The sequence below is a fragment of the Onthophagus taurus genome, chromosome 2, assembly GCF_036711975.1.
Source record: "Onthophagus taurus isolate NC chromosome 2, IU_Otau_3.0, whole genome shotgun sequence".
NCBI classification, from domain to species: Eukaryota; Metazoa; Arthropoda; class Insecta; order Coleoptera; family Scarabaeidae; genus Onthophagus; species Onthophagus taurus.
This window is the reverse complement of record NC_091967.1, coordinates 3,152,928-3,169,554: the sequence shown is the minus strand read 5'-3', so window position 1 is coordinate 3,169,554 and position 16,627 is coordinate 3,152,928. Positions and strand designations below refer to the sequence as shown.

The following is a 16,627-nucleotide window of genomic DNA, read 5'->3' as shown; positions in this document are numbered from 1 at the left end:
AATTAACTCAATAAATTCTTTAAAATTTAATTGTATATAAAATTAACTACAATTTAGGTAAAATAAAGGTTTGAAAAAGTGGCGACATCTTTGAGGAATCTTTTAGGAATTATTTGACATATCCATGTGTACGATAACCTCACTTTTTAATAAATTGTTTCACGTGCGCATTAATTTATAAATATGGGTAGAAAAGCGAAATTTGATGAAACCGTGATTGTAAAGAAAGGTCCGGGAAGGAAATCGAAAAAGCAAAAACCACCGACGTTTAGTAAACAACTACGTAAGTAAAAAATCATCATTTTTAAATCATTTAGTTTATAATTGATTTTAAAATTTTTAGAAGAACCAAAAGATGAAACGAAAAAGTTAAGTAGGAACCAAAAACTGCGACAAAGAAAGCGTTTAGAAAAACAGGAATTAGCGAGAGAACAACGCAAAAATAACAAAAAAATTAATCAAAAACCTAAACAAAAAATTAAAAAGAAATACAACAGCGATGATGATGATGATTCAGAAAACTCTTCTGATGATGAAGAAATTGTTCAAGAAAAAATTAAAGGATACAGTGATGATAATAAAGAATGGCTCCAACCAAAATCAAGGGATAAAAAAAGAAATCAGATTGGAAAGAAAATTAATGGACATCAAAATGGTGATTTAGAATCAAAAAGTGATGATGATGATGATGAAGTAAAGTTAGAGTCATTAAATGATATGTCTGATGATGAAGTTGAGGATGATTTTGATGAAAATATATCTGAAGATGATCAAGTTTCTGATGAAGATGATGAAGATCTTTTACCAATTGAAAAACAAACAAAAATTCTTAAAAAGAAATTAAAAAAAGAACAAAAATTAGCTGAAGAAGAACTTCAATTAAACATAGGCAACCAAGATATATTCCAATTTCCCACTGAAGAAGAAGAGAAAGAAACCAAAAATTTGCAAGATATCCAACAAAGAATGAAAGACATCATCACAGTTTTATCAGATTTTAATAAACTTAGAGATTCCAAACATCCAAGAGCTGAATACATAACACTATTAAAAAAAGATTTGTGCTCATATTTTAGTTATAACGATTTTTTAATGGAAAAATTAATGCAATTATTTCCTTTAACTGAATTATTAGAATTTTTAGAAGCAAGCGAAGTCCAACGACCATTAACCGTGCGTACAAATAGCTTAAAAGCTCGCCGTCGTGATTTAGCTCAAGCTCTAATTAACAGAGGGGTTAATTTAGATCCAATTGGGAAGTGGTCAAAAGTTGGTTTGGTCATTTATTCGAGTCAAGTTCCTATAGGAGCCACCCCAGAGTATTTAGCTGGTCATTATATGATTCAAGGAGCTTCTAGTTTTCTACCTGTAATGGCTTTAGCCCCGCAAGAAAATGAAAGAATTTTAGATATGTGTGCAGCCCCTGGTGGGAAAGCATCCCATATTGCGGCTATTATGAAAAATACCGGCGTTTTATTTGCAAATGATGTTAATCCGGATCGTATTAAAGCTGTTGTTGGCAATTTTCATAGGTTAGGTGTTATAAATTCCGTCGTTACTTCAGTGGATGGGCGAAAATACCCGAAACTTTTGAAAGGATTCGACAGAGTTTTATTAGACGCACCTTGTACAGGTACAGGGGTTATTGGAAAAGACCCCAGCGTAAAAACGAGCCGAGATGAAACCGATATACAGCGATGTTTCACGTTGCAACGCGAATTATTATTAGCTGCAATCGATTGTGTTAATGCTAAATCATCAAGCGGGGGTTACATCGTTTATTCGACTTGTTCTATTTTACCAGAAGAAAACGAAGCTGTTATTGACTATGCTTTGAAAAAGCGTAACGTTAAATTAGTTGATACAGGGTTGGAATTTGGTAGTGAAGGATTTACTAATTATCGACAATATAGATTTCATCCCACTGTTAAATTAACCAAAAGATTTTATCCACATTCTCATAACATGGATGGGTTTTATGTTGCTAAATTAAAGAAGTTTTCAAATGATATTCCACAAATTCGAGATGATGAAGAAGTAGATCTCAATGATAATGATGATGATGAAATTGAAGAAGAAACTGTTAAGACAGAGAAGAAAAAGACTTCAGATTCCAAGAAAACCAAGATTTCAACCAAACAAAACGATTTAAAGGAGCCCCCAAAAAAGAAGATTAAACATTCATCTCAATCTGAGAAAGTAAATCAATTAGATACTTCATCTGAAAAACTAGAAAATAAAAATTTGAAAAAACGGTTAAGTAAGAAATCAATTTCTCCTCAAAAAACTGTTTCAAAAGAAATCAAAAATTCTACTCCCACAAAATCTAGTAGTCCCACTAAAATAAAAGAAATAAAGAAAGTATCTCCTAAAAAAATCGAAGAAAATATTTCGCCGAAAAAATCACCAAAAGTCATGAAGAAAGAAAAGCAGGTTACAAATTTGAAGGAAACGAAATTAAGTAAAAATGCAAAAATTATGGAGTGGGATGAAGTTCCATTAGAAGCGACTCTTAAAATAAACAAAAAATTGAAACAGGACAAGAAAAAGAATATTGGAGAATTGAAAAAAAGTAAACTAATTCGTGCTAAAAAATTACGATAATTTTATTTTTATCTCTCATTGTCTGTAACTATTGTTTAATATAATTTTTTTATAGGAAATAAACGAAAAATGTTATAATTTCGATTTTTTTGTTATCTTTTTATTTAATTAAATCCTAATTCTATTCTAACTCTAATTTAGCACTTTTCATCATATACAATATACACGAATTTATTTAATTTTGTTATCATTTTTATAAATATTTAAATAAATGTTAAGGTTAAAACATAACCTTTTTCGATAAGTAATTTATCAGGGAATTTCTGTCAAAATTACCAACATTGAAACTCAAAATTCGTCAAATTATACAATAATTGATAATTTTTTATTAAAAATCAAAGTCAATTTTCAAAGTGGTCGCCAAAACTTTTCTATTCGCTAAAAAGAAACGACTTTTGTCCTATCTTGTTGAGAAAAATCAAAATTACTTATTTTGTACCTTTTAAGACGTTTATGTTTACTTATTAAAGAGAATTATTGGTTTTTTTAAGTCGAAATATGACGAAAAATGTACTTGAGAAAATCAGTTGGAGACTACCTTGCATAAAAAATAGCTTCGTAGAAATGCAACTCTCTTAACAAAAACTTCGTATTAAAAATTGAACGCATATGGCGCCATCTGTTGGGGATATTTTGGAATTATTCAGCTAAAAACCGAACCACTAGAATATAGGTTGGATTCAAGGACAGTAGAATCAAACAGGACTGCTAATCCATTGTATTTTTGTAGACCACTAGGGATTGGTTGCCCGCACTCTACGTCACACTATTTGCCACGCCTGGTAACTGTCTGCGTTTTTAGAGGTTATATGATAGACATTAATACGTCTAAAAATATAAAACTTCAAAAATAATATGAATACATCTAGGATATAACCTCTAAAAATACATAGCAAACGCATAGACCATAACAACAGCTGGGCGTGGAAAATGGTGTGACGTAGTTTGCGGGCAGGTTGTCACAACAATGGATGTAGGTAGCAGTCCTGTTAGATTCTACTGTCCTTGGGTTGGATTGGGTTTATATATAAAAGCTCCAACCACAGAATAATTGTTTGGAAAGTGTTTGAAGCGACTGGTTGGGAATCCCTCAGATGCAATTACCTCTGGCAATTACACCTGTCAAATAATGCCGCACATTTGAATATCACTGCATCATATGACATGTGAGATTGTATCTGACGAGCTTCCATCAACTTATAACGTTAGCTGAAACAAAGCTATAATGTCAATTACAATCTAATTATTTAATCATACCATTATTACTTTAACATACTCTTACTTGACTCTTACCGAAAAATCACTTTAAAATGACGTTTCATATGTCATTCTGAACAAACTTCAACTTTATAATTTTAAAACTTGAAGTTAGCAGCAAATTTAAAAATATAACACTAATTGGAATCTATACTTTTTAAATTAAAAGAATGATACTGATAATAATTGTTATTGCTGTCTCTCATCATTCTCACTATTAATAATAAAATTGTTAGTTTAATTAAATTATTTCAGTATAGACGCTAATGCCATCTTACGGTGGGATTTCGACATACAATCAGTCCCAAGTTCTCCTATCAAAGATCCTTGGATCCTTCGTGAGGTTGGTAATGGAAATAATTAAATGTCACCAAGTTTAAATAAATTTTTTTAAATAATTTTAATTTAAATTAATTATAATTTATACTACTATTATATTAATTTTTTTTGTATTAAATTGCTATTTATTTATTTCTATGTTAATTAGGTTGCAACATAATCTCAAATCAAAACTTATTGTTAGACTTTCTCAAATTTAGTGCCTTTAATTTTTTTAAATTGGTACCTCCATCACAAACAACTCATTTGAGGTTATATCGTTTTTATTTTCAAGAATAATTAATAATTTCCAATGAAAATGAGTGGAAAACAAGATAAATCGACTGTAGATATGTTAAACACCACGTTTAAGAAAAATCGAAATGCCCGGCATAATTCAAAAGTTTTTAATTTTAGTTTTATTTAGACCCAAAAAATGACATAACCTAAAAATGTTTTAATTTACTTACATATATTTTTACAGCAAAAGTATGTTTTTGATCTTAGATCCTAGTTTTCAACTCCCTAGATAATAATCGCCTTAATAATGACTCGACAACAATAAATATAACCCTCTTTTTTCCTTTCAATCGCTTCTTTAAATCAATGGGCGCGTTCACCAGAGAATTCCGTTTACGTTGGCAAACGCAAATAGACATATGGTTCTATAGACATATGGTTTGATAACAACAGATGGCGCTTTAATGACAATTATTTACAATTTTAATTTATTTATAGATCATACCGCTCAATTTATCATGAATTTCTTCATTTTCAAAGATAGTATACACTAACCCATTAAATAAATAATTTCGGGCTTCTGCCATTCTTTTTTGTTGATTTTAAATTTAAGATGACACAAACAGCAAACACCGTTTGCGTTTGCTAACGGAAAAATCATACGATTGATAAAATGGCGGCCGTTTACCAAACACGTTTGAAGTTAGCGTTGCGTTCACCAGAAGTGTTGCCAACAGTCTGCTCTCTGTTTGCAAACGTTGACAGTTGGTGAACGCGGCCATTAAATTTAAAATCAACAAAAAAGAATGGCAGAAGCCCGAAATTATTTATTTAATGGGTTGGTGTGTACTGTCTTTGAAAATGAAGAAATTCATGATAAATTGAGAGGTATGTACCTATAAATTAATTAAAATTGTAAATAATTGTCATTAAAGCGCCATCTGTTGTTATCAAACCATATGTCTATAGAAAAATTGGACGTTCACCAAATCACCAACGCAATCGTAATCCGTTTGCGTTTGCCAACGTAAATGGAATTCTCTGGTGAACGCACTCAATGTTAGGGATTAATTGGGATTAATATCCAAGTTAAACTTCATTGTAACTATACAGGTGAGTTAGAAAGAATGGGAAATCCAAATACCGGTCGTATTATTGGTCGTAGCTCGATAGCCAAAAAATTTATGATTTGATTCATCAAACGAGCAGTGCGTATCTAGCGCCCTCTATGAGCAATAACAAAACAAGTTTCAAATTGGTATTTATCATGCTCGAAAATACAAAACTACCAAATTCTTTCTGACTCACCCTGTATATTAAGTTTCCATGGTAAAAGTTTGATCAATATTCTCCTTGATATTGATACATAATAAAAATAGTAAAAGTCAGTCAATTTTTCTTAAAAAAATATGCTTTGGGGTTTAACTCCAGCTTTAGATCTTGCGGGAGAACTAAATAGACACGTTCATCTAAATGATGAGGTAAATATTTTACTGGTTGGCAGTTCAGATTGCCGTCACATTTTAAAAACGTTAGCGAAGCGTTACACAAGAAAACACATAAAATTAAATTTTTTCATAATGGAGTCTTGTCAAGAAGCGGTTGCGAAACAAATCCTTTTACTTTATCTTGCCTTACGACCGGAAGAAGAACTCGGAATCGTCCAAAAAACCAGGTATTTTATGGAACTGTACGGAAACAGTATGATTAGACCAGCAGTTGCAAATTACCTATCATCAAGATCGTCGGATTTTGTTGAAATGATCACAAATTATGAGTATATGAACGAAATAATGCCGTTTTTAAAACTGGATATTAAATACAAAGATAGAGATTATATCGAAAATGTTTTTAAATTTTGGGGTGGGATCGATCCGTTCGATATTTGCGATTGTTGGGATAAAAGGGTAAGAAAAACTTTAGGGGTTAGATATGATAACAAAAAAGGCGCGTTCGATTGGGATCTTCAAATGAGATTCCATGCCATCGGAGGAAATATTGTTGGAGGCCAGGAATATCAATATTTTCGAAGTACTGGTGTCGCTTTCTCTTGGTTAGAATCGGAAGTTTCGAAACCAAATCGATCAATGGTTACTGGGGTCATTCCGAATGGTGAAAAATTTCTCCATTACGGATATTTAGGTGATATTATTACCGGGCCGTTTGTTACGTACGGTTTGGAATGTTCAGATCCAACATTTTTAACGAAAACCAACAATTTATATGCAAACCGATCAACTGATGTAACTGAAAGGAATTTAAGAGAAATTTTTCATGAGATACATTATAACTCTAATTATACTCACCAAAAAACTAGCGATGTGAACTTAGGGTATTGCGTCGCACAATTAAATGATTTAAAAGTTACTGATGTACAACAGGAAAAAAATGTTGTTAAGAAAAAGGTGAGAAAATGTATTGAAATTGAGGATTTTACCGTGACGTTTTTGTCGTTACAAATGTTATCATCCATGAAACATAAAGAAAAATTTCACAACTTATTCGATGTGGTATATTTTAATTCGAGTTATATCAAAAATATTGAACAAGATTTAATTGAAAAAATAGCAAACAATCAATCTCTTTTGTACATAGAAAATTGCCTTTTTGTTTTAAATTGCAGAGAAAAAGACTTGGAAGAATATAAAAAAAATGTTTTAGATAAAATCGGGGAATTAGATAAAAAGGAAATAGAATTCAACCCAACAATGAGTAAATATTTTAAGTTTATTATAAAATAATAACGTAATGAGTTATTATTTATAAAACACGTGTTTTAACAACATATTTGTAATATTAAAACATTTACAGTTAATTTACTTATTTGTAAATAATTAAAATGTGATTACATTCAAATTAAACAATAAACGTCTTACAAATTTAATAATTTAGATTTTCTTGATCCAGTCAATGTCGATTTCTTAACATGGCCGATTTGTTTCCGGTCCAGCCTTTTCATTTTCTTATTTAATCTAGTACAAGCTTTCATCGGCACCTCATCCCATTCAATCCATTTAATATCTAATTTTTTAGAATTCACTTCCATGTTTTTCGTTTTGAAAATATTTAGTTGGAAATTCATTTTCAAAGAATTTTATATCGTATCTTATTTACTGATGTTCTGGCTGAACTAATCTTTACTCGAATTCGCGTACGATTTTATTGCCAACGTCCAGTTAGTTTTTTGTTACGATATCCTGTTTTGAAATTATTGTCTCTTTTTAAATGTTCTCGGTCTTGTTTCTTCAATACAGTTTAATATATTTTCATTTAATGCATCAAGATTGGTGTACAAACCGACAAAAATATTCATGATATTGTTATAAAAATATCATTGTTATAAAACCCTGAAGAAAATCTTGAATAGTTTAGATATGTAAAGAAATAAGATTATAATCTATACGATTCAGCTTAAAATTGCATGAAATACTATCACTAGAACTAACACAAGAAACAGTCGGGTTTAGTCGTGACAAAAACTTTCAGTTGTCAATGTCAACTTTAATTTTATTATTATATTCGTAATCTTCATAAAATAACCTTTAAAGTGAGTCCAAACATGACGCATTTATCTCAAAAAACCAAAAAGTTCGATCTTTCAACTATTAATTTTGACATATTTGTCAACTTCATAAGAAATCCTTTAAAATGAGTCCAAACTCGACATATTTAACTTTAATATTAATGGAAATACAATCACTTCCGGTTTGAAACGTCAACGTCAATTTTGACATATGTATTTCTCATCTTCATTAAAAAACCTTTAAAATGAGTCCAAAGATGACGCACTTATCTCAAAAAACAAAAAAGTTTGAATAAAAAACGTTAAACCCGAAGTTGGCAACAATGAAGATAGCAATTTAATTTTTAAATATTAATACCAACCTTAATTTTTTATTTTTTTTGTCGTGTTTGTACTCATTTTAAAAGATTTTTAATAAAGATTACAAATATGTCAAAATTGAGGTTGACATTTTAAACATGAAGTTAGTTATCATATAACAGACAAATGGACAATTTCGTGGTGTTCTTTCATGATGTATTCTTTATTAAAAACCTTTAAAATATGTCCAAAGATGATGCATTTATCTTAAAAAACCAAAATGTTCGAACTTTCAAATTTTAATTTTGACATATTTGTCAACTTCATAAGAAATCCTTTAAAATGAGTCCAAACTCGACATATTTAACGTTAATATTAATGGAAATACAATCACTTCCGGTTTGAAACGTCAACGTCAATTTTGACATATTTGTCATCTTCATTAAAAAACCTTTAAAATGAGTCCAAAGATGACGCACTTATCTCAAAAAAAAAAAAAGTTTGAATAAAAAACGTTAAACCCGAAGTTAGCAACAATGAAGATAGCAATTTAATTTTTAAATATTAATACCAACCTTAATTTTTAATTTTTTTTTATTATATTTTTATTTTTGTGACAAATATTAAGACATTTTATAAAAATTAAGAATATGTCAAAATGACATTGACATTTCAAATCGGAAGTTGCTTATATCTCGAGTAATATCGGAATTAAACGTATCATGTTTAGGCTCATTTTAAAGGATTTTTCACGACGATTACAAATATGTCAAAATTGACGTTGACATTCTTAACCGGAAGTTGACCATAACTTCATTAATATTGAAGATAAATATGTCGTGTTTGTACTCATTTTAAAGGGTTTTTAATGAAGATTACAAATATGTCAAAATTGAGGTTGACATTTTAAATCTGAAGTTAGTTATCATATAATAGACAAATGGACAACTCCATGGTGTTCTTTTATGATGTGTTCTTTAAAAAAACATTAAAATGAGTCCAAACATGACGCATTTGTCTCAAAAAACAAGAAAGTTTGAATAAAAAAACGTTTAAACCCGAAGTTAGCAACAATGAAGATAGCAATTTAATTTTTAAATATTAATACCAACCTTAATTTTTAATTTTTTTTATTGTATTTTTGTTTTTATGACAAATATTAAAACATTTTATAAACACAAAGCGGAAGTTTAATATTGGAATTAAACGTATCATGTTTGGACTCATTTTAAAGGATTTTTCACGACGATTACAAATATGTCAAAATTGACGTTGACATTCTTAACCGGAAGTTGACCATAACTTCATTAATATTGAAGATAAATATGTCGTGTTTGTACTCATTTTAAAGGATTTTTAATGAAGATTACAAATATGTCAAAATTGAGGTTGACATTTTAAATCTGAAGTTAGTTATCATATAATAGACAAATGTACAACTCCATGGTGTTCTTTTATGATGTATTCTTTATTACAAACAAACATTAAAATGAGTTCAAACATGATGTTGCACTAAAACTAGAACTAATACTTGACCTAGAAGCAGAAAAATTCGGGTTTAGCCGTGCGTCTCTCAGTATAACGGTATAATTGACATTTCAAAAGAAATTGAAACAACACTAACTTTTCCCAATATCTGATTCAACAAATAAAATTGATTATTTTACTTACACAAAAATGATGCGACGTCCAGTCTAGATAGAACACACCCCAGAACCATCTTACGAATCTCCCCCTGGCTTATTTCTGTATCGCATAAATTGAAATGACATGGAATAACAAAAAATTAAAGTATGCTCCTCATTATTTAATACATCAAGTTACTTACCTTGAGAATAATTATTAAAGTATTACTAAAGGATTCCTATTTAGATAAAACATTTTCATGCGGTTGTATGTACATTTATTTCCTTTCAATCGTTCAAATAATAATAATATTTAGGTAATAATTATTTATTTAGGCAGTGTATATCGTCAAATACTATATATACATTAATTTTTGTTTTTATATTTTTCTTTATGTACTCTTTTTATTTTTTAGAAAATCTCGCTTACACAAGATGTAAGTAACGATCATCGAACGTTAAAGTACATTCTTTTCTTAAATTAAACTGTTTTATTTTTCGTGTAATATTTTTTTAAATTCGCGCTGATTTCACAAACAAAGAAATTGAATAGAATTTGACCAATTTAAAAAACGAAAATACGTTAACGGATCGTGTTTACATTTTGTTTGTTTTATTTTTCTTTTTCTTAAGTGTTTATTCACCACTGGATTTTTTTAGTCAACAAATAAGACAACAGTGAGCAATTTTTGATCATCAAGACTGACTTATGATCGTATTTTCATGTTTAACCACGCCGGTATTATTTCCATTCTTCGTATTTATTCGCATTCTTATTCCAATTCTTATTTCCATTCATTTTCCCATTCTTATTCGTGATGTCACAAAACTTTCATTTCTAAGCTACGATTTTAGTTGGATGAAACCATTTTATTTTATTTTTTTTTTCAAAACGGACCCCAAAATCAAATTTTTACAGAGGCGGCCTAAGACAATACTGTAATTGACATTTAATTATTTTCAACGTAAGTCCAAACGGTACGTCTGAGTCTGGTGGGTTGATATTTGGGGTTGAAATAGTTTGGAAAATTCTTAGCATTTTTTTTTTAATAATTTTTGTGGTAACAAAAGAAAGTGTTTTAATTTTAATTTTTTTATTTGTAAATGATGTAGATTACAAGTTGTTGTTGGGTTTAACATGCTAAGAATTTCATGAAACTATTTCTTACGAACAATTATTTGTACAATAATAACAATAACCTACCCAAAAATGGAATTATTGAATGTGTGTGATACGTCGATCGTGTGTATTTTTTTGTGTACTAGCGTGTTACTAAAAAGTACGTATATAAACCTTTTAAAGTTTTCTCATGTTTAATAACCACTAAACGTTTCTCTCAGTAATTTTAGTAGCATTAATAAACATACGTTCTCATATATACACATGCGCTCACATCGTTACGAAGATACACAACTTTCTTAACCTATTTAACGCCCGATTTTTCGCGTAACTTTTTCCCCCGATACTTTATTCATTTTTCATTTAAATATACTTTGGACTAAAAACCGTTATTTCCTCTTCTAATGAGCATTTAGAATTATTTTCGGCCTTGATGAACGCAAGACGAAAATATATATCAATAACATTAGTCAATAATTTGCACTAATAATTTATTTACAAAGTGAAAATGATGCATGCGGTTATTTCGAGTACATTTTTAATCGGTATACTTTGATATGAATCCTGTAGTTTTTGTACCACATTTACTTTAGAATTTCCAACTATTTTGCTTCGCTTTCAGCTCTACATCTTCACTTTTAGTGATACAACTCTAATTAATGAATTTAATTTTATCAAAACAAATTAAGATCAATTCCAATGGTCTCAGTCGGTATAAAATAACTTAATCAATGAATAGGTTCGAAATGAATAATAAATATGTCCGTAGAAGCAAAACTTGCGTGGTATTATTACTCTATCTAGTCATCATAACTTATAATCGTGTCGCTTTCATCAAGATCCGTACAAGTATAGTACAATATAATCAATGGGTTCATCGAAGTGGATGGACAGTTTAAATGATTCAATAACAAACATCTGTTTAGTTAGTCATCAGGAAGAATGTTTTTCACATTCTTTCGATGCTATCCACAACGAAAACGCCACCGCGGGCACAACATGACAATAACATTAAATATAGCTCGTGAACGCCGATAGTCATCAAAGAACGATCAATTTAATAATAATCTTTAATGACGATAGACAGTTCTCGTAATAATAATAATTATTAAATGTAAATAGTTTCAGTTCTTTGTATTACTATTTTTTTTGGATAAATTATTTAGGCCATGGCCACACTTTGAAGTCACTGCGCGTTTTTCTTCCCTATGTTTTTTTCACTATTTTGGTTTGCTTGCTATTTATGCTACTATAAAAAAGTCGGACTTGTTCTTAACGCGTACGGAAACGGAAATGTAAAACGCTTATAAATAATCTTCTCCGATGGGAATTTAGAATTTGATGTGATTGATCCACTTCCGGTCTTCATCGTCTCCCCACGTGACGACGCTACGAGTCTAAGAGTCCGAATTTTTAACGATTTCAACAACTATATACGTATATATTTTGTATCTTCTTGTTATAATTTTCTCCCCGATTTTACGTCAAGTCGAGGGCACACTTAACACGACAACCATCTGTTTGTTCAATTTATTTAGAGGGTTATTAGATATCGGTGGATTGGTAAAACTTTTAATTTTTATTTTTATCGTTGACTTTATTGTTAAATCAAGTTTTAAATTTATGGTAAGATTTAGTAATACATTTTTTAATTTAATTTTCTTAGTTTTACCAATCATCTCAATTTATTATTTGCTTATCGTGGGGGAAAATACATCGACTTACTTTATAAGAACTCCCTATTTACTTATATTTTTATTATTGGCGAGTAGGGGATTTTGGGAAATGTGTGGGGTCGATATTGGGCTTAACCGGAAGCGGCGGAACGTCACATCACGCTTTCGTGCACGTTCTTTTCCTTTCGCGTTCGCGTCCATTTACGTAACGCTTCGAATTCGTGGTTCTTAATTTCGCGGCCTTCGAAGGGTCGCGCACTATCATCAGTGTTTGTACTCGGGGTACCGTTTCGGCCGGTGTATGGTGGCGTGTTCGGGGTGGTGTGCGGCGGCTACGACGCTTGGGGGTGCTGGAACGGGTGCTCTTGCGATACTTGTTGGTTCTTCGCTCGTTGAACTTGATGGTGATGGGTAGTACTCCCGGGGCACTGTTGAACCGCCACCGCTTGTACCCGCCTGAACCCCAACGGCATCCTCACTCGCCCATCGTGCTAGCTGTTGCTGAGCTTGAATAAATTCATCACTAGAAAACAAGAAGTATAACAACACTACCAAGTGTGTTGGTAGTGAACACTGAGGGAATTTGGACGATTTGCTATAGACTTTTTAATTCAGTATTGAACACTAGAAGTCGTACTATTATAGCGCCTCGCCCGCAAACGACAAACTCAAATAGATTACATTAACCCTTTATGTCCCGACGGTACTTTAAAGTACCGGTAGTTTTAAACACTCATTTTAAACTGTAGTATTCGGCGCATTTAGAGCTGTCGGTACTTTCTACTATACAAGAAAGAATCTGTATAAAAAATTACACAATCCGCACTGTAGGGTTTTTAGGTATATTTAAACTTATTCGTCCAGATGTGACCAGAGATTATTACAGATCATTTTAAAAAGAAAGCATTGAGCTTTAATTTAAAATAAGTCTCATTCCTTAATTTCAATAAATACGGCTTCCAGGAGTTTTTAAATCAGCATCTTTTTTGATAGTTTTAGGTTATACGAAAATGTAAGTTTTGTTTCAACATTTTTTTTCTCAATATTTTTCCAATCCAACCCAACAATTATTATACATCATTTTAAAGAGAAAGCTTTGAGCTTTAATTTAGAATAAGTCTCATTCCTTAATTTCAATATATACGGCTTCCACGAATTTTTAAATTAGCATCTTTTTTCATACTTTTACGTCATACGAAAATGTAAGTTTTGTTTCAACATTTTTTTTCTCAATATTTTTCCAATCCAACCCAACAATTATTATATATCATTGTAAAGAGAAAGCTTTGAGCTTTAATTTGGAATAAGTCTTATTCCTTAATTTCAATAAATACGGCTTCCAGGAATTTTTAAATTAGCATCTTTTTTGATAGTTTTAGGTTATACGAAAATGTAAGTTTTGTTTCAACATTTTTTTTTCTCAATATTTTTCCAATCCAACCCAACAGTTATTATACATCATTGTAAAGAGAAAGCTTTGAGCTGTAATTTAGAATAAGCCTCATTCCTTAATTTCAATAAATACGGCTTCCAGGAATTTTTAAATCAGCATCTTTTTTGATAGTTTTAGGTTATACGAAAATGTAAGTTTTGTTTCAACATTTTTTTTCTGAATATTTTTCCAATCCAACCCAACAATTATTATACATCATTTTAAAGAGAAAGCTTTGAGCTTTAATTTAGAACAAGTCTTATTCCTTAATTTCAATAAATACGGCTTCCAGGAATCTTTAAAGTAGCATCTTTTTTGACACTTTTAGGTTACACAAAAATGCAAGTTTTATTTCAACATTTTTTTTCTCAATATTTTTCCAATCCAACCCAACAATTATTATACATCATTTTAAAGAGAAAGCTTTGAGCTTTAATTTAGAACAAGTCTTATTCCTTAATTTCAATAAATACGGCTTCCAGAAATTTTTAAATTAGCATCTTTTTTGACACTTTTAGGTTACACGAAAATGTAAGTTCTATGTCTACATTTTTTTTCTCAATATTTTTCCAATCCAACCCAACAATTATTATACATCATTTTAAAGAGAAAGCTTTGAGCTTTAATTTAGAACAAGGCTTATTCCTTAATTTCAATAAATACGGCTTCCAGGAATTTTTAAATTAGCATCTTTTTTGATAGTTTTAGGTTATACGAAAATGTAAGTTTTGTTTCAACATTTTTTTTCTCAATATTTTTCCAATCCAACCCAACAATTATTATATATCATTTTAAAGAGAAAGCTTTGAGCTTTAATTTAGAATAAATTTCATTCCTTAATTTCAATAAATACGGCTTCCAAAAATTTTAAAATTAGCATCGTTTTTGACACTTTTAGCTTATACGAAAATGTAAGTTTTATTTCAACATTTCTTTTCTCAATATTTTTCCGATCCAACCCAACAATTATTATACATCATTTTAAAGAGAAAGCTTTGAGCTTTAATTTAGAATAAGTCTCATTCCTTAATTTCAATAACTACGGCTTCCAGGAATTTTTAAATTAACATCTTTTTTGACACTTTTAGGTTATACGAAAATGTAAGTTTTGTTTAACAAATTTTTTTCTCAACATTTTTCCAATCCAACCCAACAATTATTATACATCATTTTAAAGAGAAAGCTTTGAGCTTTAATTTAGAACAAGTTTCATTCCTTAATTTCAATAAATACGGCTTCCAGAAATTTTTAAATTAGCATCTTTTTTGACACTTTTAGGTTATACGAAAATGTGAGTTTTGTATAAAAATTTTTTTTCTCAATATTTTTCCAATCCAACCCAACAATTATTATACATCATTTTAAAGAGAAAGCTTTGAGCTTTAATTTAGAATAAGTTTCATTCCTTAATTTCAATAAACACAGCTTCCCGAAATTTTTAAATTAACATCTTTTTTGACACTTTAGGTTATACGAAAATGTAAGTTTTGTTTAAAAAATTTTTTTCTCAACATTTTTCCAATCCAACCCAACAATTATTATACATCATTTTAAAGAGAAAGCTTTGAGCTTTAATTTAGAACAAGTTTCATTCCTTAATTTCAATAAATACGGCTTCCAGAAATTTTTAAATTAGCATATTTTTTGACACTTTTAGGTTATACGAAAATGTAAGTTTTGTTTAAAAATTTTTTTTCTCAACATTTTTCCAATCCAACCCAACAATTATTATACATCGTTTTATAGAGAAAGCTTTGAGCTTTAATTTAGAATAAGTTTAATTCCTTAATTTCAATAAACACAGCTTCCAGGAATTTTTAAATTAGCATCTTTTTTGACACTTTTAGTTTATACGAAATGTAAGTTTTGTTTAAAAATTTTTTTTTTCAATATTTTTCCAATCCAACCCAACAATTATTATACATCATTTTAAAGAGAAAGCTTTGAGCTTTAATTTAGAATAAGTCTCATTCCTTAATTTCAATAAATACGGCTTCCAGCAGTTTTTAAATCAGCATCTTTTTTGATTGTTTTAGGTTATACGAAAATGTAAGTTTTGTTTCAACATTTTTTTTCTCAATATTTTTCCAATCCAACCCAACAGTTATTATACATCATTGTAAAGAGAAAGCTTTGAGCTGTAATTTAGAATAAGCCTCATTCCTTAATTTCAATAAATACGGCTTCCAGGAATTTTTGAATCTGCATTTTTTTGACACTTACAAAATGTTAATTTTTGTTCAATATGTTTTTTCTCAATATTTTATCAGATTTTCGTCGTTCTGTAAATACAGGTCTGATAAATAAATATTCAAATTTACTGCGTCCACGAAACGGGATTGCCTATTTTGCTAAAATTGATTCCAAAGGCCTCTACTGAGTGTATTTTGATAGCTTTTTAATTCTGTCACAGAGTTTCAAAATTTTTGACTTCTTGGGACACAAAGGGTTAAATTAATGTGACTTCTGAAACTACAAAGAAACCATGTCAGTTACACCACCAGTTCGTAAAAACACTAAATAATTTATTAA

The 16,627-nt window shown here is 29.9% G+C and overlaps 3 protein-coding genes across 17 annotated transcripts in view; 2 read left to right on the top strand and 1 right to left on the bottom strand.

The window, feature by feature from the left end:
• Positions 1 to 109: 109 nt before the first annotated feature.
• On the top strand, positions 110 to 2,688 carry LOC111415139 (uncharacterized). Its single transcript, XM_023046681.2, has 2 exons — positions 110 to 283; positions 344 to 2,688. Exons 1-2 carry the CDS (start codon positions 184 to 186, stop codon positions 2,602 to 2,604), a joined length of 2,361 nt encoding a protein of 786 aa, XP_022902449.2. The 5' UTR covers positions 110 to 183; the 3' UTR covers positions 2,605 to 2,688.
• Positions 2,689 to 5,717: 3,029 nt separating this feature from the next.
• On the top strand, positions 5,718 to 7,323 carry LOC111415154 (Dynein axonemal assembly factor 3). The gene has a single exon (XM_023046697.2). The coding sequence runs from the start codon at positions 5,829 to 5,831 to the stop codon at positions 7,158 to 7,160; it is 1,332 nt and encodes a 443-aa protein (XP_022902465.2). The 5' UTR covers positions 5,718 to 5,828; the 3' UTR covers positions 7,161 to 7,323.
• Positions 7,324 to 10,179: 2,856 nt separating this feature from the next.
• The window catches only part of LOC111415128 (disintegrin and metalloproteinase domain-containing protein mind-meld), a 259,766-nt gene continuing 253,318 nt past the window's right edge, over positions 10,180 to 16,627 (bottom strand). For 13 of the 15 annotated variants that reach the window (XM_023046660.2, XM_023046654.2, XM_023046662.2 and 10 more), the window contains one exon: positions 10,180 to 13,186. In XM_023046660.2, coding sequence (XP_022902428.2) covers positions 12,928 to 13,186 — 259 coding nt within the window. In that variant the 3' untranslated portion in view covers positions 10,180 to 12,927. Of the gene's footprint in view, positions 13,212 to 16,627 lie in introns of all 15 variants that reach the window. The other 2 variants (XM_023046666.2, XM_023046667.2) reach the window with 2 other exon arrangements.